General features: G+C 39.4%; 1 protein-coding gene across 1 annotated transcript in view; it reads right to left on the reverse strand.

Annotated features, from left to right (window-relative positions):
• Window positions 1-10,790, reverse strand: part of Ptchd1 (patched domain containing 1) — a 54,085-nt gene extending 43,295 nt beyond the window's left edge. Inside the window, exon 1 of the mRNA XM_021153790.1 lies at window positions 10,429-10,790. Within this exon, the coding sequence (XP_021009449.1) occupies window positions 10,429-10,779 (351 nt within the window). The 5' untranslated portion in view covers window positions 10,780-10,790. The remainder of the gene's footprint in view (window positions 1-10,428) is intronic.
• Between the last annotated feature and the right edge of the window lie 14,904 nt (window positions 10,791-25,694).

Below are 25,694 nucleotides of genomic sequence, written 5' to 3' on the forward strand. Positions count from 1 at the left end.
ACACACACACACACTCAGGAAGACACAGCAAGGTGCCTCTGGGTCACAAATCCACTATTTTCCTCTAAGTGTACTCAACACATCAGCACCAGCATCTAGTGGAGTTTACAAAAGTGCAGGCTCCCAAGGACTTCAGAAGCACATTGAAACTTGAGTAGTGCCATTAACCTGCACTTTACAGAGAAGATGGTTTTGTTTGAGGACATTAGACAGAGAAAAACAGGTAAGCAGAAGAATCTTCACTGGTGGATTTGTTTTGAACCTAATTATTGCTTTCTTTTAAAATGTTTAAAACCAAATTTTAAAAAGGACTGACCTAAATGATAAAAAAAATCCAGTCAGCAAAAATTTGCAACATTTCACTTTCAAAAGAATTTTCAATTATCATTTGCCTGACTCTCCTGATCTAGGTCGTTTCTGACAACACTCCTTTGAAGTGCTTGAAGACCTACTTTCCTGGGCAAGATTTCCCAGGGAAACACTATAGTCATGTAAATTAAGTAAGGGAGAAGAGTTAGTACTAAAACATACTGATGATATGTATTTTTACCAGGGATCCCTCCTGGTAGTCTGCTCAGAATTGGAAAAAGCAGCTTGAAAACAGAGCCCACTGCCTCCTAAAGACTGTTATTTCAAAGGTATCTCCCTGGCTTCTTTTGTGTGCAAAGCTCCTACTAAGCATGAAGATGAGAAGTTCCGAGCCCAGAGAAAAGAGCTTGATGAATTGGGATTTCAAACACCTAACCCCATCCACAGCTCTGCCTGCTTAAGAACTTTGTGCAGAAGTTGCTGCTTCCTCGGAGATAGGATGAATCCAATCATTTATCATGACCCAGGTGAAGTCATCAAAGACCAACACACTGCCAGTCTGAGTATTGAGGACATAGATGGAGCACCAATTATTTCCTGTTGGATCAAAGATAAACTATGCAATGTGTAGTCAACAGGCAACAATCATCGTCAAAGATCTGGCACGTATTCAGAAATAACAGTTATTTTCAAAGCAAATAGTAATAAAATCACACAATCCACAGAGAGAAATTGTTATACAATGCCTTCACATTATTTATCTCATTATAGCTTTACCTTAAATGGGCAAAATTGATGCCATTGCACCCAGGGTAAAGGAGAAGGAATTCAGTGGCTTGTTAGAAGAATGGGAGCTGGTGAGATGGCTCAATGGGTAAGAGCACCCGACTGCTCTTCCGAAGGTCCAGAGTTCAATTCCCAGCAACCACATGGTGGCTCACAACCATCTGTAACGAGATCTGGCGCCCTCTTCTGGAGTGTCTGAAGACAGCTACAGTGTACTTACATATAATAAATAAATAAATCTTTAAAAAAAAAAAAAGAAGAATGGGAGCTTGAACTTGACCTTCTTGACTCCAAATCATTCTATTTACAACTGAATCTAAGCCTTGTTTCTCAAAATGTCTGCTGATCAACATCATCAACATTTCCTTAGAACTTGATGGAGATGCAGACCAAGCTGGACATGGTGGCTCAACTTCTAATAGTAGCACTTGTAAGCCTAAGATAGAATCACTGCTTAGGGTTTGAAGTAACCTAGGCTAATGTGAGATCTCAGAGAGTGTCTATAAAAATTCCCCAGTAGAAAGAAAACAAAACAACCTACAGATTAGCAGGTCCCACTCTGGAAGCTATTAAATCAGAATTTATAGTTTAGTCCTAGAGTTAAACAATAGTTTTATGAGATGCATATAAGTTAGTTAAAAAGTCTAAGTTCAATCAAGTAAACACTACTCAGTGGATTACTTACCCTTATACAATAAAATCACAAGAACAAAACCAAAAGCCAACAACTCAAATTTTGCAAAATTAAGGTATTAAATGTCAGTGTGTTTGAGCACTTAAATTTGTAGCTGTAGAATAATAAAGGACCTTTTTTTCTTGAGACATTCAGAAAGATTTGACAAAGCTCTGACAGTAGTGATGTCAAGAAAGCATCATGGGACAGGCAAAATGCATTTACTTCTAAAGCTGAAAAATTGAAAGTCCTACAGATTTTATTAAATTCACAGAAATATGATGATTTTGTACTGGTGTCATTTCCTTCACTTCATCTCTGTGACTAATATTTTCAGTTATCCTGATTTCTCTCTTACAAGGAGTAGGAATAAGTAACATAAGAATGTAGATCTCTATAACAGTGATGTTATAACAAGGAAAACCACTTGTTCCACATTTCAAAAAAGAAAAAAATAGTATTTCATTTTTGCACTTGAGTATGGGTGTGGTCAATATTTTGAGACTTACTCCAGGCAAAAAGAGGATATGTGTAGAATGAAGAGTTGATTTCCAGGATACTTGCTGAGAACTGCAGAGCATTCTACCTTCTCCATTGAAATGAACTCTTCACTGTGTAAGTTTATACCTTCCCGAACTTTACAGAAATTGGGGTAAGGATGAGGAGTTGGTCAGGTGTTTGATTTTCTAAGGATTTATCCTCACAGATGCTTATCAAGGAATCTTGTCAATGATGAAAAACAAAGAGACACTTAAAGAAATCATGTGAAAAAAATGTATTTGACCTAAATAGGTCAAGAGGAAAGAAGAGTACATTTTCCATCCTCTAAGTCAACAAATGCCAATAATTTAATTATTAAGTATTTGCTTCATATTCTGCATTTTGTTAAGATCTAGGAGATATTTATCAGCATCCAGCATTTTTCCAATTCTAGAAAAAGTATCAGGAAAATATAGAAAATTAACTAATGCTCTTTACTTATCATTGATGAAATGTGGATGCCAGTCCAAGTCATTCAGATTTAAGGACAAGAAGTCATGAATCTGAGAAAGCCTACAAGGAAAAGTCATGAGAATTGAATCTTAAAGGAAAAGGGGCATTTCTAGGGAGAAAAATAGTAAATGTGTTAAGACGCTGGATATGACATGGGGACCTGCAGACTTTTAAGTTCATAATGAGTGGCTAGGCATGAGCCATTTAGATGCAGAGATTCACCAACTAAAACCACATTATCTGGTTTTGTCTAGGCCTGTTTGGAATAATCTATTCAGAATCTGGTGGTTCTTGAAAAACTGAAGAATAAACAGATGTGTTGTATCATGATTTTAAGCTTCATGAGGGTGAGGTCATAGTCATCTAATTGAGGGAAAGGATGAATATCATCTAGAAACTGGACCGTAAATCTATAAATGTAAAGCCTCAGGACAGATGCTCGTAGGGCCTCACCCATATTTTCTCGTTTCACGTGTCTCCACAAGTCAAAGATACTTAGTATAACCACCTGTGTTGCTCTATTGAACCTTTAAAATATCTAGTAGTAGGGACAAATTATGCATATATAAATGTCCATAATTTATTTTCCCTACATGCAGGTGTATCCACTGGAACTGAAGGATAAATATTCAGCTTCTCAGACACTTATTTTCCAGTGTCTCCCTGAGTTGGCCAGTCAGAGTTTGATCCAGGTGCCCACAGTGGACACATGTTTGACAATGTCCTGCTACCCCCTATATTTTGCTCTTATTTCCTTGTTGGCATTTTCTACTTTCACTTCCCAAGACAAATAGCTTTAAAGTAAAGTAATCCTCATCTTGACTATTATAGAGTCCATGGTTTCAACCTCAAGTATAAGATCAAACAATTGGAATTTTGTTTTTTGTTTTGTTTTGAAACAGGTTCTCTTTACATAGGCCTGGTTATCCTGGAACTCACTCTGTAGACCAAGCTGGCCTTGAACTCACAGAGATGCACTTGCCTTTGCCTCCAAGTGTTGGGGTTAAAGATTTGTGTCACCATGCCCAGATGGACAATTAGATTTCTTAAATTATCAAAAAACAACCTTTTCTGGAGGATTTCTTAGAGAACACATATATACAAATTAGATTCTCTAGTCCCTCATTGCCCCCTTTTGTTCAAAATATGAATTGTGGACTCAAAAGTACAATATATTATAATATATTATTTGGAGCATTCAACATGAAATAACAACCGGTGTTGATTTCCATTTTTCCTACTTTTTAAAGATTAGAGATTATTCACCTCCCCTGCTGGTCATTAAATCAGTCTGGCAGGATACCTCATGGTTCTGTGGCCTTCTGAGTATGTGGCAGAGACACAGGCTGTGCTGCAGACAGGCCTGTTTGTTGTGATATACTACCAAGCAGGTGACACCAAAAGTCCGCTTTAAGCTTATCTCAGGTTATCAGTCAGGGCTCATATTGAGCCCCCATATCAGGTACCAGATGGTATATCCCACCAAATCAAAGATATATCAGCTCAGACTTCCCTAGCTTCTGTACCAAGGGATGCTGCAACCTCAAGAAAAGAATATTGCTTCTTTTGACTCCCTTCTTATTTATCATTAATGGCTTGCCAGCTAAATACTTAATAGTTCTCTGATGTTTCTAAGTCTGCCTGGTGAATCCTTAAATGTTCACTTTGGGGTTTATTAAAAATATATTTATCTTTCCTTATGGAAAGAATGAACTTGACTTCCTAAACCTCCAGCCTTCACCTCAAAAGTATTCGAATTAAAGGCAGGCACTTCCATGACTCATGTTCCTCAAATTTAAATGAGAAAAGTTGTGTGGGTACTTGAGATACTAACTATTGAAATTCAGTTTACTAAACTCCAGTCAACACAGAAAGAGATTTTACTGAAATTATTTCAGTGTACCTCCATGAAATGAGAGTCAAGTGTCTTCAGTCTCTTAATTTTCCCTAGTACAATTTAACAAGTAGAAGGCAATTTACTGATTTGGCAAATGCAAAAATGCTACTCTTTCAGGCTTGAGATCAATCTTTTCTTAGAGTATGTGCCATCTGGATAACTCACAAAAGCAACTGCACTGCCCAGGGTGTCATAGCACCTGTCACCAAACAAGACCCCCAGAGATGTTAAGAGCAGATTCCTGCATCAGAGCCTGTTGAGATGACCTTTACAGTGTTTTCTAAACTCAAGGTCTTTAATTCTATGTTCCTTGGATGAAGCTCTGCTTTTGTAGTTTTTTTGCAGAACAGCTGGAATAGGCAGCAAAGCGCTGCCTGCTCCTTCTTGACAGATTAACACTCACAGTGGGGTCTTATATCCAGTCAGAAAAATCCTGTTCTAAGTGGGCAAGTGCTATAGATTGAAGCTTCAGGCACACCGATAATGGGCACTTTACTATCGTCAAGTCTCAAAGGCTAGTACCAAGTCAGCAGCTTTGTCATTCAAGACATTGGACTACATTCAGTTTCTCAGGTTCCTCTTCAGCAGGTATGATTAGAGTATAATGGAAAAAGTTATGGGAGAGAGCAGGATAACTACACCCTTGGAAGATTAGAATGAAAAATCTGGTGTGCACCCAATTGCCCAAGCCAGCACCATCCCACAGGTCAGAATATTTGCCCACAAAGTTCAATAAGACTTTTGGGTGTGAGCTTCTCTTTGGCATTTTCTCCATTAATCAGTATAGCTGAAAAACATCCCAATAAATACAAAAACACAAAGAAGAGGGTTTCTCTAACTTGACATGATTGTCATCTGTAGCCAGATAATACCTTGGTTTGGAGGCCTATTACATGATGCATTATAGAATTCTCAACAGTGTCTCTGTCCTCTACTCACTAAATATCATTAGCACAATGTGTTCACCATTATTATGACAAGAAGAAGGAGGAGGAGGAAGAGGAGGAGGAGGAGCAGGAGGAGGAGTAGAAGAAGAAGAAGAAGAAGAACAACAACAACAACAACGATGATGATGATGTGATGACATCACTAGTGTTTGTTATTCCTTGGATGGGTGCACAGTCATTTTTAATTAAGAATCACTGCTTTATGGATTATTTTAATAGCACTGGCATCCTTAAATGACCCCGGTACCAGACTTTTAGAATACCGTGTAAGAAATTTATATGTACAGTAATAGTAAAATATAAATATTTTAGGCATAATGGACACCACACAGTTCCTTGCATATGTTTTTTGTTTTATTTTGTTTAAAATATTTTCTAAATATAAAACTATTTGGCTAAAAATAGATTATAACTTCTTATGACAATTTACATAAGCTGGAATTTTCATCTAGTGGTCAGAGTCTTTATTACCCTAAGCTAGTAGTTGTTTAGCCCTTCTTGGAATGTCTGAATCAAATAATTCTAAATTAAATTCCATTAACCTTGTTCAAAATTTATTTCTATCAAAAGTACTTAAACATGAACAACTTAAATAAAATGGAAACTCAATATTTGATTCAAGTGAGATTCCCTAGTAAATGAAACAAACACATCTTTAGTGAGAATATGTTCTTTCTCTGGCATGGAACTAAATATGCTCTGGGGGTTTCTTTGCAGATGTGGACATACTACATAATACAAAGGAACTTGTCATAATTAATTTGAAAACCACAATACATTTTGATTTGACTGCAGAGGTTATCAAGAGAAGAAACATGCTTTTTGCTTGAGAACTGCCAGTAAAGTTATACAAATTAAAACATAATTTACAAGATACATTTCACAGTACCTTCTATGGAATTTTCTTTACCTATTGCAGGAAAGCTTTAGTAAGTGAGAAAATGTGTATTCAAGTATTTACTGAATATCAAATATCTGCCAGTCGCTGTATGTGATCTAGGCTAGACTATACCTGGACCCTGCCAGAGAACAAGAACTTCACCATGAAAACAGCCATGTTCACTCACCCAGTAAATTTCAGTTTAGAATTTTGTCTTCAACTTTTTATCTATTGATAACTAAAAATAATGTTTTGCTTTGGGTATTTGAAATGCATATATATGTATATATATATATATATATATATATATATATATATATATATGGCTAAGTTAATTAATATATATGTGTAAATATAAGTATATAAATATATTCATTGATATCAGAGAAGATTGTCCAAGAAAATAACCTTATTTTCCAATTAAACCAACAGTATAAACGGGCCTTTAAAGAAGACTTTGGTCAAATATACTTCAATTTGATAATTTTAAAAGGTCCATTTAAAATCATTCAAGTAGCTTATAATATGAAAAACAGTTAAAGGGAAAGCAATATTGTGAAAAATCACACTAGGATATGAATCCAAATCTGTGTTCTAGTTCTATCTTTGTATTTCTTCATGGATACGTCAGTTAACTTCTAAAGAATATCATGCCCACTTGTAAGATGGGGTAACAGTACTCTTTTTCAATATATTTAAACATATAATATGCCTTTAACTTGTAAGTGGCCCAAAGATGATCAGAATACCCTGAGGTGTCAGCTATGCCAATTCTTCTCCCTACATGGATAGTTGCAGAATAAATTCAGTATTTTCTTGGCCGTAGTCTGGATTAATTAAAAATGAGGACATCTTAAATGTCTTCTTATATAATCATGAAAACATTTATCAATATAGGTCCTTCTTTGAAAGTTGCCGAGGTGAATATCATTGTTTTTATGTTGACAATATAAGGAGCTAAATTTAATTTTGTAGTGAAATAAAAACTTTTGAAGATCAATATTTATTTAAAGGGGCTCAAAACTGTTGAGGCCTTCTTAGCATCATTAGAGTCCATCCACTTCTGCATAAAATTTAACCCTGTCCTTGCAGCCTTCAGAGGAAACTATTGCTGGAGAAAGTCATCTCCCACATAGTATGGGGTCAAATTATTTACTACAGGGTCACAGTAAAATAATCACATCACTTTCACAAATTTGAGAAAGCACCTTTGAACCAGGATCAATGATATTTTCAAGCAGAATTTTTTCTGTTATTCTTTTAACTACATTTTAAAAGTCAACCTTTTTGTCATAACTACCTTTAGTTTGTAATTTTTTTTGTCAACAAGTAGCTGTTTTATTATATGAAGAACAGTATCCTTCATTGAATAGTATTATGTGAAGAAAAAACTTACACTTGAATTGCCTTATGCAGTCCTACAAGTTGCTTCCTCCAGTTTGGCAGCACCCAGAAAACTCAAGCTCTGCTCACTCATTTAACTTCAAATGAGATGCTATAAAATACTCAGGGGCTTTTAGTTGTAGTGTATAATGTTAAATATCTGTAGTGTTGTCCTCGGTGCTAATAACAAAATATTGGAATCACACTAGTAGTGGCAGTAACAGTAAGAATTTCATTCCCAATATCTTTTGCAAAGGACAAGTCATCATGTCTCTAAATGGAAAAGGGGGGGGGGGGAGCTCACTCCCACACTTTACATTACCATGACTACTGAAGAACCATTTTTTCTATCCCCCTGCTCCTTACCTAACAAATCTAGGGGGTGAGTTGAGTGTATAAAGAATAAAATGGATACCCAATTTATAGATTAAAGGGATTTCCTATGTTTCATAAGTATGCATCATTATAAACTATAAACTATATGCACTGATTGAGTAGAGAGCTGTCATTTGGAAATGAGTTTCTGACCACTATTTGACTTTGATTTGTTTTTACCCATAAACCTAAACCATGAAAAATCATCCCATTTTTTTTGAAACAGTCCACTGACTTCAAGACTGTCCTTTGACATGTAGGCAAAGCCAGCTTCTTTCTCTCCAGTCCCAGCCTTTTTATAATATGCCCCCCCCTTTTGTCTTGGACTGATTAAAACCAAACAGAAAAGAACATAACTGCAAAAATATCTGATTTGCCTGTTGATGTCTCATTAACCTTGACAATGAATGTAACTAGTGACTGCCTGTCACAGTAGCATGATGGTGTGTTAGAGGGAGAAAAAAAAGCCAATGGAAACATCTCAGAGGGAAAAATCCATGCATAAACAACTTAGTAGATCATCTACAAAATACGAAGCATTTCCAAATGCCCAGACTTGCTCCATTATACTTTCCTTAAGCCTGTGACAGTTCAACTACACACATTCTTGATAAAGCATTTCTAACAGTATTTATCTGTATCTCAATAGATGCTCTGAATTTTGGGGGGTTAAAACCCACTTTGATGTTGAAAAACAACCTCAGTGGGTGGGATGGGGAGCATTTCAAGACTAATGTTGATAAGGTTCTGCAATAAGTGAATATGTCTAGTGATTTGTGTGCCGTTAAAAAAAAATACCACAAGCCACTCAATACGAAAATGTTCTAATTCCAGTCAGTCCCCAGGCAGATTCCTTCTTTACTAATTGCTGGTGGATAGTATGTCAACAAACAGAGAGGGAAACAATAGAGGAAAATGAGCTTCTATCTAGGGACACAGGGTTACCTGGAGAGGAAGAGACAGAGTAAAGAATTTCCCAGGTTCTCTAGTAGATTCCCTTTGGGAAAAGGAGGGATCTAACCTTCCACCAGACCCAGAGACCCCATAGGAAATCAGCACTTTCCATTTCTTCAGCATCTCAGCTGGGACTGGGTCCTGCTCCACCCCCCCCCTCCCCAGCAGAAGCTGAAGTAAACAAACCCCATAGTCTCCACCTAGATTCACTCTCCCTTTTCATTTATTTTTCCTTCTATGATCTCTTCACTTTTCTATTTCCAGTCCTCACTCCTCGGCTTTTCTTAGGAACTTCTTGAAAGTTATCACCTTTAACCTCACTTTTCACAACAAATTCCCACTTAGGGCTGATGGCGCAAGTGGTTTCTGTTCTGTGTTCCTGAGATCTTCTCGGGGTCACATCCTGGCTCCTAATCTCCGGGCTTTGGATCTGCCCTTCAACCACGCGGAAAAAAAAATCCAATAAAAGTATATCAACCTGTTCTGTCTTTCCCCAAAGAAGTTGCGTTTACGTGGATTGAAAGTACCGTGGAAGATGAAATAACTGTGACTTACAAGCACCATTTCCTACTCTCAAATACAGACATGGCTACCTTGATCCTGGAAGAGTGGTCTGGTGGCCGCCCCGGTCCTCATCAGGAACCGCACTTTGGTTGGGGGTAGGTGGGTGTTATTTTCCTCACCATGCCAACTCACAGTCCTCTGTCCCTTACCTACTACCCACAGCAACCTATCCAAAAACAATTCGGGTGCAGCGACTAGAGGAAAAGAGAAGAAAAAACGGGAACAGAGAATGGTGTCTTTGAACCTCACCTCCCTCCTCCTGAATAGTATTTTATTCTCAAGTAGCGGGACTTTCTTGAATGTATTCTCTTGTTCCGCTTCTTCTTGGCCCAGTTAACCTAAAGCCTCCCTGCCCCCAAGCCCACTGCGACCAAAACAAGCGCACTAAAGCACCGTAGTCGCCACCGCCCCAACTGTTGCAGCAGCTGCGGGGTTACGGCAGAGGCGGGGAGGGCAGGGCCCAGCCAGGACCCGGACCCGAACGTTTCCTGCCTCCGAGCCTCTGAGACTCCAGGTTGCTGCCTAGGGGCGCGCAGTGCAGAGGAGCCCCCGTGGGAACCACTGCCCGGGACACTAGAGGTGGCTTCTGAGCCGGGACCCCGCGCGGAACCAGCCCAGCCAAAGCAGCCGCGGCGCCAGGGGCTGCCAGAACCCGCCCTGGTCTCACCTTTAAGATCAGGTCCGTGTGATGCTGGTCTAGCATGTTGGCTTTCTGGTAGGAGGTGACAATGACCCGGCCGTAGCGCCCAGGGGTCTGCAGGTCCGAGTAGAGCCGGTGCTTGGAGCGGTTGACCGGGAAGAGGCTGTTGACTAGGTTGCGCTCGATCTTGGCTAGGCTGTGCTGGGGCGCCAGCAGGTGCTCCACGCTCTCTTCGACCTGGTAGCGGCTGAAGCTGGCGCCGAGCAGGATGGAGATGAGCACCGGCGCCGAAGCAAAGAAGACCGGGTGACTGGCAATGAAGTGGCCAAGCCGGGAGAAACACGTCCTCAAGCCCCTGTGCAGAACCTGCCGCAGCATCCTAGAGCAGAGCGGGCGCGGGAGGAGGGCGAGGCGCACGCTCGGCGCGGGCTCGGGCGACGGCGGCGGCGGCGGCGGCGGTGGTGGTGGTGGTGGTGGTGGCGCCCGCAGCGGCGGCGACGGCGGCGGCGGCGGAGGCAAGACCCTGAGCTCTCCTGGAGCCGCGGCACCACCATCGGGGAGTCCCGCGCCGCGCCTCGGGAGGGACCCCTCCGGCTGGAGACACGCCCTCCTGCCCGCTGCCGCGCCTGCCCGGAGAGCCCCCCAGCTTGGCGGCCTCCGCGCCGCCCCCACCCCGCCCTACCCGGGGCGACCTCCCCACCCCCCGCCGCCTCCCAGCCTGGGGGGCGACACGCGACACTGCCGCGTTCCCGCTCAGAGCGGGCGGGGCTGGGAGCGGCCCCCGCGGCTCGTCATGACCCCACTCACCGGATCCCCGAAGCCAACGACGGGATGGCGCGGAGAGCGGTGGTGGTGGTGGCGCTAGCGCCAGAAGACTCTGCGCGCCAGCCTGGAACACGAGGACAGAGAATTCCAGGCTACACCCAGTCCCCTCCTCTCAGCGTATTCCCCCTCCCTCAGCTTGGCCAGCCAAGCGGGCTCACCCCCTTCCCCTTCCCCTGGCCTCCTCTGGGGAGACTCAGAGATAAATAAAGAGATGTCCCGGATTTTTCAAACAAAATAAAGTATAAGAGTTCTCCCGTTAGGGGGTAGGGTGGGGGTGTCGGGCAGACCCGCTTTGAGCCAAGTCTCTTCAGACGCGGAAAGACGCAGGCTGAGGACTGCGTGCGCCCCGGCTCTTGCCAGGCTCAGGTGGTGGCGCGCACTGGCTATTGCCGAGAGGGGGTGGGGAACCGAGACGCTCCAGCATTTAAATCACGCCTCCTCCCAAGTAAGAGCCATTTAAGATCTCCCCAACACTGCAGCTCAAGGGGCACCACAGGGGACCTGTGTGCATTTGGAGCCTGTCCACCCCAAATGTGTTCTAGGACAATCTTTCTCCCAAGTCCCAATTTTAGGGTCGCTCCAGAGTGGATTGAACTGGGCAGTTGTGCAATCCCTTCACCACTCTCTTCACCCTGTCCCCCAATAAGAAAAGTGCTGATAATGACACTCGGTCAGTCCATGGAACTGTCTGTCTCCAGGCTCCTCTTTTCCCTCCCTGCCTTTTTTTCCCTCCTCCTTCTCCTCCTCCTCCTCTCTCTGTCGTCATTGTCAGGTCTGGGGGATCTGGTGCGGTGGAGCTGGTGCGGGGCCCCCCTGCGGGTGTAGACTGGGAAAGGCTGGTCGGGGAGTCAGTACTTAACCCCCTTCTCTCACTCCACCTGCTCCTCCTCCACGCGCGACAGTGTGCGAGTACAGGGACCCTTATATCTGAACAAGAGATGTACTGGTCTCTGAGTATGTCGAGCCGCAGGGGGCGCGGGGGAGCCAGAGGGGCTCTGAAGGCTTGGCAAAGTTGGGCTTGTGTGTGTGTGCGCCAGCCATAGCTAGCAGGCAGCCACTGTGGTTCCCCTCGCACTTCCCCTCGGGAGATTTCCCGAGAAGGCGGACGCTGGCTTCGGCCTGGGACAGACCTGCGGCGGCGGGAACGGCCACGCACAGGTACAATTTAGCGCGTTTATTTGCGCGCTCCGAGCCCCGGGGTCCGTCCATTGGAATGCAGACAGAGTGGGATCCACGGAGTCTGGGTCACTAATGCTCCCCGTCCCTCCAAGGTTGGGGGTGGGAACCAGAGCACAAAGAAGGGTCCTCAGGTTCACAAACAGCTCCAACAGCTTAGTCAGCCCACTCCACACCGCTGGTCTGTTTGCTCGACCTCTAAGTACCAAGGGTCAAATGGGAAGTGGCTGTGGCAGCAGGAGCGGTCCCTTGAGTGTGCCACACAACTGAGCATGGACATGCATATTAATCAAAGCAAAAAGAAGAGGGAAGAGTGGGGGAGGAGGAGAAGGAGGGGGGAGGGGGATGGAGGAGGGGGGAGGAGGAAGAGGGAGATAGGGAGAGATTCAGACTGAGCCAGAGATAGAGAGAGCCAGAGAGCCAGACACAGACACTTAAGACAGCTCAGGAGTGGCAAAAAAAAAAAAAAAAACGCCTGAAAGAGGCATTTTCCTAAAATCCCTGTCCCCTAGACTCCCCAACACCCTCTACTTCTCAAACTGAACTTGAGAACTTGTGCATTGGAGACAAAAAAGTCCTGGACCTTGAAATCCTTTTTTTTTTTTCCCCCTTTTTTTCTTGTTCCTTTCCCTATGTCACATCTATGTTCCTTCAGCAATGGCTACAACTGCTGATCTATCCACTCTGGGGACACACTTGTCCAGTTCAGCCCGAGATTTGTTTCCTAGGTCCTTCCACCTGTCTCTTGCTGATTTTCTCTTTGCCTGTGCCCGCTTTTCGCCACCCAGCTCTCTTTCCCAAGGCTCCTCGGGACACCCAAGCCCCAAAGCTTCTAGCCAACATCCGCCTTTCACTCTATATTGCCCTTCTTAGGAAGGGTTTACGGAGCCGCTAGAAATTCCCCTGCCACATTCCATTTGTGCCCTTCCCCCAGCATCTTAATTTCAGCTCCCTGAGATGCTGCTGCTCTGCAGCGCTTTGCTGATTCACGATGATCACGGAGCGAAAAGCCTCATTGACTTGTGCCCCTGCAAGCGCTGAGGTAGCACAAGTTCCTGCAAGGGCATGGGTGTTGGGAACCCCCTCCCCCGCCCCCTCACACTGCTGAGGTGCTAAAACGCAGGGTGGCTGCCCTGAGTAGCTCTTAGTTCTGTGAAAAAGAGAGAAGGGTGCACTAGGTGGGAGTGGCAGCAGGAATATTAGGAACCCAGCTCATTTCCACTAAACTAATCCCAGTTGGTGGGTGGGCACCTGTCAAGAGACCTAACATCTGTCTTTGTTACATATACACTGATGCTGTATACCGCTGAAACAAAGTAGAACAGAAATCAAGTCTACTTGGGAAGCTTTAATATTTGGGAGAAGCTCTTTTCATTTTGAAATCTTTGTCTTTCCAAATAGTTCCCTCACAACCTTGCTTAGCCTCATCCCATTGGTCTTTGGTTTGTTTGTTTGTTTGTTTGTTTGTTTGTTTTAATGTCAACCTTTATGCAGACTAAAGAACCAGTGCTCTCTCTGCAGTGCCTAGGGTGAATATTAGAGCAGGAGACACTGCATTGCCCAGCTGTCCTGGGTGGGATAGATCAGTTTCTTTGAGACTGAGACATTGCCATCTCACTCTTCCAACTCTTGTCTATCCCAAGGGGGAACTTCTACCTTTCCTGCTTTGATGCAGAGATAAAACCTCCTGATACTGAATCTTCAGCTATCTTTTATTATATACAATACAGTTAGTATTGTCTAAATCAAGCTAAAAGAGATGTGAAAGGGAAAGAGAAAAGGAGAAAAGCAGGAGAGGAGAAAAGTGTGCCTTTCTCTCCGTGTGTGTGTGTGTGTGTGTGTGTGTGTGTGTGTGTGTGTGTGTTGTGCACTGTTTATCTACATTTAGCCTTCTAGGGAAGCATTGCTATTTCTAAAGATTTTGGTTTGTATTTGGGACAATAACACTGGGAACCTAGCTTCTATCACCATTCATAGATGATTTCTTTATTTGATTAAGTATTGATGCACATTAATGTACAATTTAGAAAATAATGAAAGAAGGAAAAGACCTTTTTGCCACTGCCTTTGAAGGTAACCTCTGTTAAAAATTACTTGCTACATAAACACAATATTGAAGTAAGTCTGTAACATTTATAGCTATGGAGCTGAAACCTGCTCCACTGCTTACTACTGGCCATTTATTAGGTAAATAAACTTATCCTTTATTTCAGTTCTCTTTTCTGGGAAATGGGAATAATAATAGAATATCCTCCATGGAGTTCCTGCAATAATTTAAGTAGTTTAGAAGGATATAAAGTGTTTAATATAGTACTTAAAATATCACAAACACCCAAGAAATGATAACAATTATAATTAAAGTTTTTTTGTGTGGGTGTGTGTGAGAGAGGAGAAAGAAAATCAGTCTCTGATTCCAGGAATTGTCCTAGTGTTTTCAGATGGCCTTGACGTTGATAAGAGCTGGCCTGATACTACCATCTAAGCTTTGGTGTTCTCTTTGTGAACATAAACCATTTCCCAAAACACGAATGTCAAATAAGAGCATTGTGTAACTGGAATGGATTAAGACCAAATGAGGACAACTCCATAATCATGTCTGAACACAGACAAAACATGAATCTTGTCTAGCCCACAATAAGTGAGCAAAGAGGACATTATTCTAGTTAATCAAATTGACTATTGTGGTCTTTCAAAAACAAATCAGTTAAACTATTATCCTAACCCCCCTCCAGATAAAGGCTAATTAAAACGCCCACTCAAGAAACTATTCCTGTCAAACCATATAATGAACATCTATTTTCTATGTAATATTCTCTTATTGAATTGTCCTTTAGATCTCCATAATAAAATGCAGCCTGTAGTAGTGTAGTCCTGGTGGTGTTTGGCATTGAAAAATATGCATATTGTTTATATGTTCCTTTTAAACATTAAGGATAGCAAGTATGGGTCATTATTTTTCTATTAAAAGCATGAACATTTCCTCATGTCAATTAATATTGCTAAAAAAATCCTAATAATGCTAAAGAATTCCTTCATGTAACTAAACTTTATCAGAAGAGTTTAAAACAATTTTATTATAAATAACACTGAATGGAAGATCTGAAGATTGTGTTCATAATGTATAATCTCTGACTGCTCTTCTGTTTATTTTTAAGATCAAGTATCCACCACTACATTTTAAGTAGAATGTTCCTAACAAATGTTAGTCTCTCTTTCTGCCCTTCTTTTCCTTTCCTTTAATTTCCCTTCTCTTCCCTTCCTTCCTGATCTTTTCTTTCCTCTTCTTACAGTTAGGCCCAGATACTTGGGTTTTAGTTAGCTATAGATATAACCAAGTTGATAACCAAGATTAGCCATTGCAATGACCAACAGCAACTAGAGGAGGAAATGGTTTATCTCACTTATGGTTCCACATCACTGTCCATCATCAAAGGAGTCAAGGAGGCAACTCAAGAAGGTCAGAGATCTGGAGGCAGGAGCTGGCATAGAAGCCAAAGATGAATGCTGCTTATTGGCTTACTCCTCAGGGCTTAAACAGCCTGATTTATATAGCACTTAGAACAATGAGCCCAGAGTGGCAACACCCACAGTAAGCTAGGCCCTTCCACATTAGTTATCAGTCAAGAAAATGCACTATAGGTGCATGCTTGCCCATAGGCCAATCTATTTGGCAGACATTTTCTCAATTGAGGTTTCTTCTTCTAAAATGACTTGTGTAAAGTTGACATAAAACTAACGGGCACAACATTTAAGGTCAGTTTAAACTTGTGGATGAAAGGAGAATATGGGCATGGAAACTCTAATATCTATTTAAGATGAAAACACACGTTATTTTTAACCATATTGTGTAAGTTTTTATTATGGCATATTGTTGTAATTGTTCTAGTTCACCATTCATTATTATCACGTTTTTATTGATTCTAATTTGTAGTTTAAACCATACCATGGTTATCTATGTATGCATAGGAAAAAGACAGAAGGGTTTGATAGTGACCATGGTTCATATCTCCCCAGGGATTCTTAGATCACATGCTCCATTAGTGAGACAGAACTTTAGAACTTTCATTTTGTTTTTGTTTTTAATATAGTAAATATATAATAATATATATTTTACTTCATAATAATTTTCATGAATATCTTCTGATGATTTTCTTTCCCCATCTCTTTCTAGATCCACTCCTATTTTCACCTCTCTCTCTCTCTCTCTCTCTCTCTCTCTCTCTTTCTCTCTCCCTCCCCCTCTTTCTCCTTCCTCCTCTTTTTGGAAAACAGACAAACAAAAACAACAACAAAAACAATGAAACAAAAATAAAGCAAAAGAACAATAAACACACACAAACATGCACACAAATCCAAAACTCATAAAAACACAAAATGAGAGACCATAATATACAAGCAGAAGACAAATAAGAAAAAAAGTGTCCAAAAGAAGGAATAAGAGACAAAGAACCTCCAAAAATACCACTGACTTAATTTTGTCTTGGCCATCTACTGCTGGGTTTGGCATGTACCCCTAAGTGTGGTTAATAACCCAATGAGATAACTTTGGAGAAAACTCCCCGAACCCTCAGAGAAGGAATTTGATAGAGACATCCCATTTAGGGCGGAGAACTCCAAAGTTTCATGCTCTGCCCATCGTCCAGTTTTGGGTCTACTGTAAGAGGAACTTTCTTTAATGATGGCTGAGTGGAGCATTGATCTAAGTGTATAGCATAAGCGACACATTTTTATATGTATATGATTGTTGTGCAAATGTTTGCTGATTAAACATCCAGGTTTTTAAAGATGTTCTGCTAACTTAGCAGGATCTCCATGTCATCATGAGTCCTTTGGAGTGATTCATTATGACATAAGGAAAATTTCATACAATATCCTTTTCCTTGATAAACAAAAAACTCTGAGTTGAGAGGGATCTCCTTTCTGTATTGGTTCATTGATAAGAATATTTTGTGTCCTGGATATCCTGGAGGAGTTAGGGGAAGGACTGAAAGAGCTGAAGGGGTTTGCAACCCCATAGGAAGAACAATATAAACCAACCAGGACCCCCCCCCCCAACCATGAGCTCCCAGGGACACTACCCAAAGAGTACACATGCCCCCATGGATCTAGCTGCATATGTAGCATAGGATTACAGTATCTGGCATCAATTGGAGGGGAGGCCTTTGGTCCTGTGAAAGCTCGATGCCCCAGCATAGGGGAATGCTAGGGTGGTGAAGCAGGAGTGCCTGGGTGGGTGGGTGAGCAAGGGAAGGGGGAATAGGATAGGGGGTTTTCAGAGGGGAAAGCAGGAAGGGGATAACATTTGAAATGTAAAAAAATAAAATAACCAATAAAAATTAAAGAAAAAAGAATATTTTGATACATATCATTTGTGTATCTGTGCTTATTTTAAAGCATTTTGCTTTTAGCAGTTTCAGATGGCTAGGTTAAAATCTTTTAGCTTTTATCTCCTAATAGAATGTGTTTACATGATCTTTACATTTCAAACTCCTTCACTTCTTCAAGGTTCTCCTAATATCCAGGCTCATATATCTAATAAGTCTTTTCAGAGCACACCACACCAAGATCAAATAGTTTAACTCTTGAATAATTGTATGCAAATTCTGTCAGTAAGAAAGGCAGTAGTATGGTTGGCAATTAGGAGAACAGACAGAACTTCCTTTCTCTTGGCAAATTTGTAGTCTAATTAGGTTGAATGAGTATAAATAATTAAAATATAAATTACTGTAAAATAGTGACAGAGATGAAGTTCCATGCTCCTAGTGTGTATGGGCTCAAAAAAAAAGGCATAGCACAATTGTATACACAGAGGCATATATATTATTTGGTTTGTTTCTGACATTAGAATACCCTTAGCCCAGAGTTAGGATCTTTTTTATTATTTTGAGCTCCTTGTGTATTTAATGCAACACAATATTTTTATATAATATTTCTGTTCTCTTAACATAGTTTCAATTTTCTAATAGCCCAAGATCTTACCTTGAACTTTAAAATTTTACATTCATATCCTCAGTGGCAGGACTTGTCAAAGAGAAGGTTTAAGTAAATACATGTTGATGGTGAAGTAAAGTAAACTGTATGAATTGGCCATGTTATTTGAGCATATTGATACATTTAAACAATTGATTTCTGAAGTTTCTTCACTCGATCCAGTAATAGATGGGTTTTAAAAAGAATAATATAACAATTCTGACCTTACATGTCTAAAACATGTTTATCTACATAAGAAATTTAGGCTATAAACAACATGGGTAGGGGTGCTCATTTTAACAAACCCCTTAAATTGGATGAGCATAATTTAATATGCAAGTAAATGTTGCAAGTAATCAATGAGCATCTTTCCATTAAGCTAGGGTGAATGTGACATTGATGTAGACATATTTTACAAAGAACAATTTGAAGCACTGAGCATATTGAAAGCAGAAAAGTGTACATGCATTTCAAAAATAATCTTGAACTTCTGAGTGGGCAGGAAATTGAATTTTAGTGTACATCCGCTTTTGATAGCCTTTTGGTCATTGGAGTGAGCTATTTGAGGTCTCCTCTGTTCTCATTTTTTTGAATAGTTCTGCAATTTTGAGCTTGGTCAAATTCTTATTTTGGAGGTACCTGAATACCATCACTTTCTTTTCATTAAATTTATTTATTTATTCCCTTTACAACCTAATATCTGACCTTCCTCCACTCTCAGTACTCCCTCATGCAAGTTCTCCTGATTCTACCTTCCCCTTTTGAGGAGGGGAAGCCCTCCCCTCTGGATGTCAAACTCCACCCCCGCATTGAGTTCTCCACCCACATCTCTTTGTTAGTAACAGACAAAATTCAATTCAGGCTTTTTATTAAGTCAATCTTGATTCCTTTCATTAAAACTAAGTGAGGAACATCTCGTTTTCAGCAAAAGGGACAGACCTGACTACCCTCTTCCTCTGTCAGCTTCCATCACTTCCATGTTGCTTTCAGAAAAAAACTTTTAGTTTTGAAGATATTCTGTAAACTACTAGAATCCAGGAGTTGATCACCTTTTGTGAGCTAGGTCAAGTAAATTGTAAATGAATTTAAATTAATACACCACAAATGCTATACCTTATTTCAAATTGTGCTTTATACTTTATTCTTTGTGGATGCATTTGGCTTAGAAAGAAAATATTTATTTTTATTCTTTTTTCTTATTAGATATTTTCTTTATTTACATTTCAAATGTTATCCCCTTTCCTAGTTTCCCCTCCAAAAATCCCCTCCCCCCCCCCCCCCCCCACCCAAGCACACCAACATATCCACTCCCACCTACACACCCTGGTATTACCCTACACTGAGGCATAGAGCCCTCACAGGACCAAGGGCCTCTCCTCCCATTGATGACTTACTAGGCCATCCTCTGATGTTATCATTGTTCACATAGTTTTCAAAAAAAACATTTTTGAGTTGGTCATAGCTTCCCTCTCATATCTAGAAGAAGCAATCTTGCACTTGGATCTTACACTCTTCCTTTCTCTTCTTCCAAGATATGCCCAAGTTTTAAATATCAGAGTTATATTGTAAGTGTTATAATTCGGGAGAGGGAAACCCATAGTCAGTTGTTCTCTGCAATTTAAATAGTTGATTCTTTCTCCATTTGCTCCATAAAGAAGCTTTATTGATGACATGTGAAAGCTGCACTAGTCTATTGGTACTAAGAAAATTATTTATAATACAAGTAAGAAGTTTACTATTTTAAGAATTATTACTTCAATAGAATAGTTGAATAGGTTTCCAGTAACAGCATGACTCCCATATTGCTGAGCAATCCTTAAATACATGTAGACAGATGTTTGTTACTGTTAAGATATAACTTCCACAATTGCACCATTTTGTATCCAAATGCATTGCAGAATATGGAAATAAAATTACCATTTCAATGTACAGAAATAAAAGTATTCGGTTTTTAGTGTAAACCTTTATAGGTATTTGAGGATAATTTTGATGCAAGCCATGCTATATTCGTGGTTAGAAAATGATTTGGAGCTGCATTACAGAGATGAGCGGTTTTATATGGCAGATATCAATACAAAGAAAGTTAGTGATTTAATAATGTTGGTTATACAATATAAAACACACAAGAAGCAACTTAGAGATTATAAAATTATGATCAATTTGATATTTAAAAATGATAATGATGTTTTATCTATTATCCCCTGTCAGAGCATTTAAAGCTCTAGCCTTGTTGATAATTCTGCAGCACATCATCTTCTCAAATTCATGAACTGCTTTTCTCCTAGTATCTCTGTGATCCCTTGATCCCTTGTCATGAGTGGTTATCACTCTTTCTTTGTGACCTATGTCTCCTCAGATCAGGTAGTCCTTCCATCCCTCCCTATTCCATAGACCATGTTGCTAGTTGATAACACATGCGATGGACCCAGGTCATATTCACTGTGTCAATATAATCTTGCTAGATATGTTTTCTTAACTCTTTAACACTATTTGAACTTTATGGTAAGTCTACAGAAATTTGAGTCCATGAATAACTTTTTAAAAAGTTAATACCATATAATTCTTTATATAATTCTCTATAATTTTGTGAAGAATTAGTAATTCTTCATAAAATGTTTGCTACAGATCTAATACCAAATTTGTAGTTTTTCACTTGCTATTAATTTAAGTTTCCTCACAAATAAAAAGAAATCTAGTTAGGAGTACTCTATCAAGAATCTATTGAACTTAGGAACAAAGAGACTTCTTGTAACTCTGTGTTGAAATAGTATATTAGGCATAAAGCATTAGAGCCAAGTGTCTGCCAATGTTTTTATTATGTTTATCATATGAACTAAACAGATTTTAAAACAGATTTTAATGAGAGAATATCGACATAAAGAAACAAAATCATCTTCTTTTTTCCATATTTTCTACAGACTTTGTACATGAAAACATGAAACATTGAACATGAAAACATACACACACCTGGGCAGATAATCTTTGGAATTCAATTTTAGACAAACAAGAAATATAAATATGGGCTGGTGAGATGGCTCAGTAGGTAAGAGCACCTGACTGCTCTTCCGAAGGTCCGAAGTTCAAATCCCAGCAACCACATGGTGGCTCACAACCACCCGTAATGAGATCTGATGCCCTCTTCTGGTACATCTGAAGACAGCTACAGTGTACTTAGATATAATAAATAAAATAAATNTTAGTTCATATTGATGTTCCTTCTATGGGGCTTCAGTCCTCTTCAGCTCCCTGGATATTTCTCTGGCTCCTTCATTGGGGACCTTGTGCTCCGTCCAATGGATGACTATGAGCATCCACTTCTGTATTTGCCAGGCACTGGGAGAGCCTCACAGGAGACAGCTGTATCAGGCTCCTGTCAACAGTTGAAAGAAAATATTAAAAGAGGAACTTTTGAACCAACTAATCTTCTTTTGTGTTTTGTGAATAATTGTGCTGAAAATTTATGAGAGATAGAAATGGGCCAAAGGGACTTTTTTATGAACTAAGTTTTGCTCTACATGTTTTCAAGCATATTCTTAGCCTATATAATTTTCAGAAACATTCTATGGATTATTAATAATTTTAAAATTCATTTTAAGGAGGAAATTAAGGATTGAAAAGATTAACTATTTTGTCCAAGGTTATACACAGTAATGTAACAGAACCTAGAATTATATTGATATTAAAATTCATGTATCTTTTTCTGTCCAGTAATTTTGTTTTTTGTAAAGATATTTACTTGACTTCTTTTCTAAAATGCCTTGATTGGCTATCCTATTGTGTCAAAAACATCTTAGTCAGATAGAATTTAATGTGATTTCTGTATTTAGTAATAAGTTAATAACATTGCAGAGTGGCCGTATTGTGACCTTTTCATTAATTTTTTAGTGTTTGGATTCATTTGTGATGTTGCTATTTCATAGAGAAGATCAGTGGGCCAACAAAAATATTCTTGTGGAATTTAAACTGTTTGCAGATGGCAAAACTTCTGCAGTTCTTGTCTGTATTCTACTAAAAAAATTCCTTAAAATGCAAAATGGAAAACTGTCAAGTTCTAAAATATATAACAGAAAAGCAAACAAATAGACATTATACACGTTCAAGTGCTTTTCTTAGTGCTTCACTGGTATTCACTATATTGCTAGGTGAATGTTTCTTTAATTCTTTTCCTTTGCTTTATTGTACAAAGTAAACAGAGATCATTCCAATCACCAAATCCATTGTTTTACATTTGAACATAAGGGGCATAATAAAGCATGTGGTTTTCTAATGCAACTCTTAGCTTCAGGGCAGTCTTTCTTTGATGTTTATATATTTAATCCTTTCAAAAATTGTACTCTAGAGCGTTACCTAAGAACAAAGCATTTCATTCCTTCTGTTATCAGAACTGTGGTACTTCTTGTTTTAACTTTAAAAAAAAATAGAAAAGTTACAAAGCATCCTGCTACCAGTGACCGTTCACTTTCATATAGTGAGTGGCCTTGTAGCAGTAAATTAATTAACGGTAAAATATGATTTGCATATTACAAGTATAATTGTAGAAAAGTTAAATCAGGAGGCAGCCACAAGGAGTGGTGAAGTTGGGAAAGAAAAAAAAATAGATGAAAGGTTCCTACTTCAGACAAAGAACAAGACTTGGCACTCCAATTCTACTTTTTGTCTATCTTCAGGTGTCCTCTACACATTGTGAAGGGGATTATTCTAGATTGAAAAAATTTGTCCTCCCATAAATTAAGAAGTTTATCCTCAGATGAATGTCATTATATTCACACCCTAGAGTGTACCAATCTGCAGTAAATAGAGTAGCCTGACTACTGCCTACCCACATATTTGGCTCTTTTAGTTGTTATTTGACAATATTTCAGAGTTTTGATATTAAATTGATAATTGTATTTGTGGATCTGATAAGTCAGTTTATTAAATACGAAAAATAAAAGAGATGCAAGGACTTTGCCTTCAAGTTGTCCATTCACTATTGAAGTGAAGCCAATTGAAACAAGACAAATTTGGGGCATAGAAAGCTTGGACTTCAGTGTGCTATGGGGCTCATGAGAGTGTTCTTTTAATCTTACCTGAGAAATAAGAGATGAGGCTTGAGAAAACTTTAAAAAGGGTATGAACAGAAGGTTTCTAAGTTCCACTATTATTTTGCTAGACTACCATGGGAAGTTCACTTGAGATAACTCATATATGCTAATGGATTCCCGCCTCTCCCACAGGCAGGAAATGTAAGACACCTATCACCCCTAGGACTAAATCTTAATGAAAGATGGGAAAAGTCAGATAAACACCCAGAATTCATTGCCTCGCTATGTAACAACCTAAAGATACATTTCCTATATGTCTTCAAAGATTTCTCAGTGGAGTGAATCTCTCTCTCTAGTTTCCCACATCATTAAGACACTAATGTTTATCACATCACCCCTTTATTGGCTTTTCTGTTTTCTTTACTTTATCATTCTCTTTTCTGGGAACTATACTATATCTCAAAGAAAAAGAAAAGAAAAGAAAAAAAGAATAACCCACCTGCATCTCCATCTCTATTTTGGGACATATCTTGGGAATACCCAACCAAAAATAAGAGATGACATCAAAATAGAGTTTCAAAGGTTAGCAGTTAGTCAACACTAGTGAAGTTAGTAAAATGTAAGTTACACTTCATTAATCTTGTATAGAGAACACAATAATCATGACAAGAAGAGATTTTAATTATAGCCATGTAGAAGACAGTGGGATGGAGAGAACGTGTAAATATATGATTTTTAGGTACATGGACTTAGATCTAAGAACTTAGATGATTACAAAATGACAGTAAAACAATGTATTGCAATTTCTGAAGAGACATTCCAGACATGTATGTCGCATGATACCGAACCTCACAAGTACGAGTTTATTCTTACAACATTATTCTAAAGTTTCTTGTCAGGATGAGGATACAAGACTTGCTGTGTTCACCTATGACACATGAGATTTGAATGGAATGGTGTGGGTATGAGATCTAGTTATAAGGGCTAGTGGCTTGATGGATTGCACAAGGAGGTGCTGCTACCATTCAACAGGTCAAATCAATAATGTGGAGACTTGTAATGGATTGATAATGAATTGATAATTTTATTAGATTTTGCCTGGGTGAGGCAACTTCATTTTGAGACATTGTCTATTCAAAACCGACAACGCTACATACCTCAGTGGCAGCTTTTATTTCTGTTGGGACACACACACACACACACACACACACACTTGCTTTAATTTACCCAGAAATCAAATTGATGAAAATAAAAGCAACATTTTACAGTGTGAGAAGTTTCACTGAAACCTGTTTGGGGCCTTGTAAAAATAAACCATATTAATGAAGTACTTTTATTCCTGTTATAAAGTCCCACTGTTACTATTTTTATACCAGTTTTGAGCAGATATAAGGTTTAATTTTAGTTTGGAGTTATATAGTAACTCCAAGCTTAACTTTAAGACTGTTTTTAAAGGACATGACCCATTTTACATTCCCACCAACAATGTTCATGGTTTGCTTTTGATGGAAGTTTTAAGTAAAAAACATTCATGCTATGTGGCCTAGGATGTCCTGTAACTAATGCTGCAACCTTAGATGTCATGGTCATCTTGCCCTAACTTCCTAAGTGCTGGGATTACAGGGATATGGCATGAGGCCTGGCTGTTGTTTGCTTCTTTAGTTTTTTTTAGATGAAGTGTTGCTATATAGCTCAGACTGGCCTGGAAACCATAGGAGAAACCTGCATACCTCAGCCTTCCAAGCATTGAGAGTTCCGGTACGAGCATCATGCCTAGTTAACAGTCTGATTCTTGATTTCTTTTTCATTTTCTTTTGTACATTCTCTTTAGTGATGAAAAGGTGTTTTTTAATATCTTAAAATATTACTAGAAAATCTCATAATATAAATGAGATTATCTAGAAACTAAATTAAAAATTTCCCAATCTATTACTTATGTAGATATATGAAGATCATTGTCTAGGAATCCTGAATTTCAGGTTGCTATGTCCACATCAGACTGTGGCAGCACAAACCTTCTACAAAACCTCCAATTTAGAAAAAGTCTTTTAGGCCACAGGGCATCAGTGATGGAATGTAGAGACCATGATGATAATCTCTCATTTTACAGCAAGAAGAGAAAAATGGCCAGAAGAAAATGAAAGAATCAGAGAAATCTGAGAGAAAGCTAAAGCCATTAATTAAGGCAGCCTCAAAGCCAGTGCTTGAGTAAAGTAGTAGGTCAGATTTGGACTCAGTTTGAAGTCTGACCAATGCTGTATTTTGGATGATGAATGCCCTCAAAAGTATTAAAGATTT

The sequence above is a fragment of the Mus caroli genome, chromosome X, assembly GCF_900094665.2.
Source record: "Mus caroli chromosome X, CAROLI_EIJ_v1.1, whole genome shotgun sequence".
In the NCBI taxonomy this organism is placed as follows: domain Eukaryota; kingdom Metazoa; phylum Chordata; class Mammalia; order Rodentia; family Muridae; genus Mus; species Mus caroli.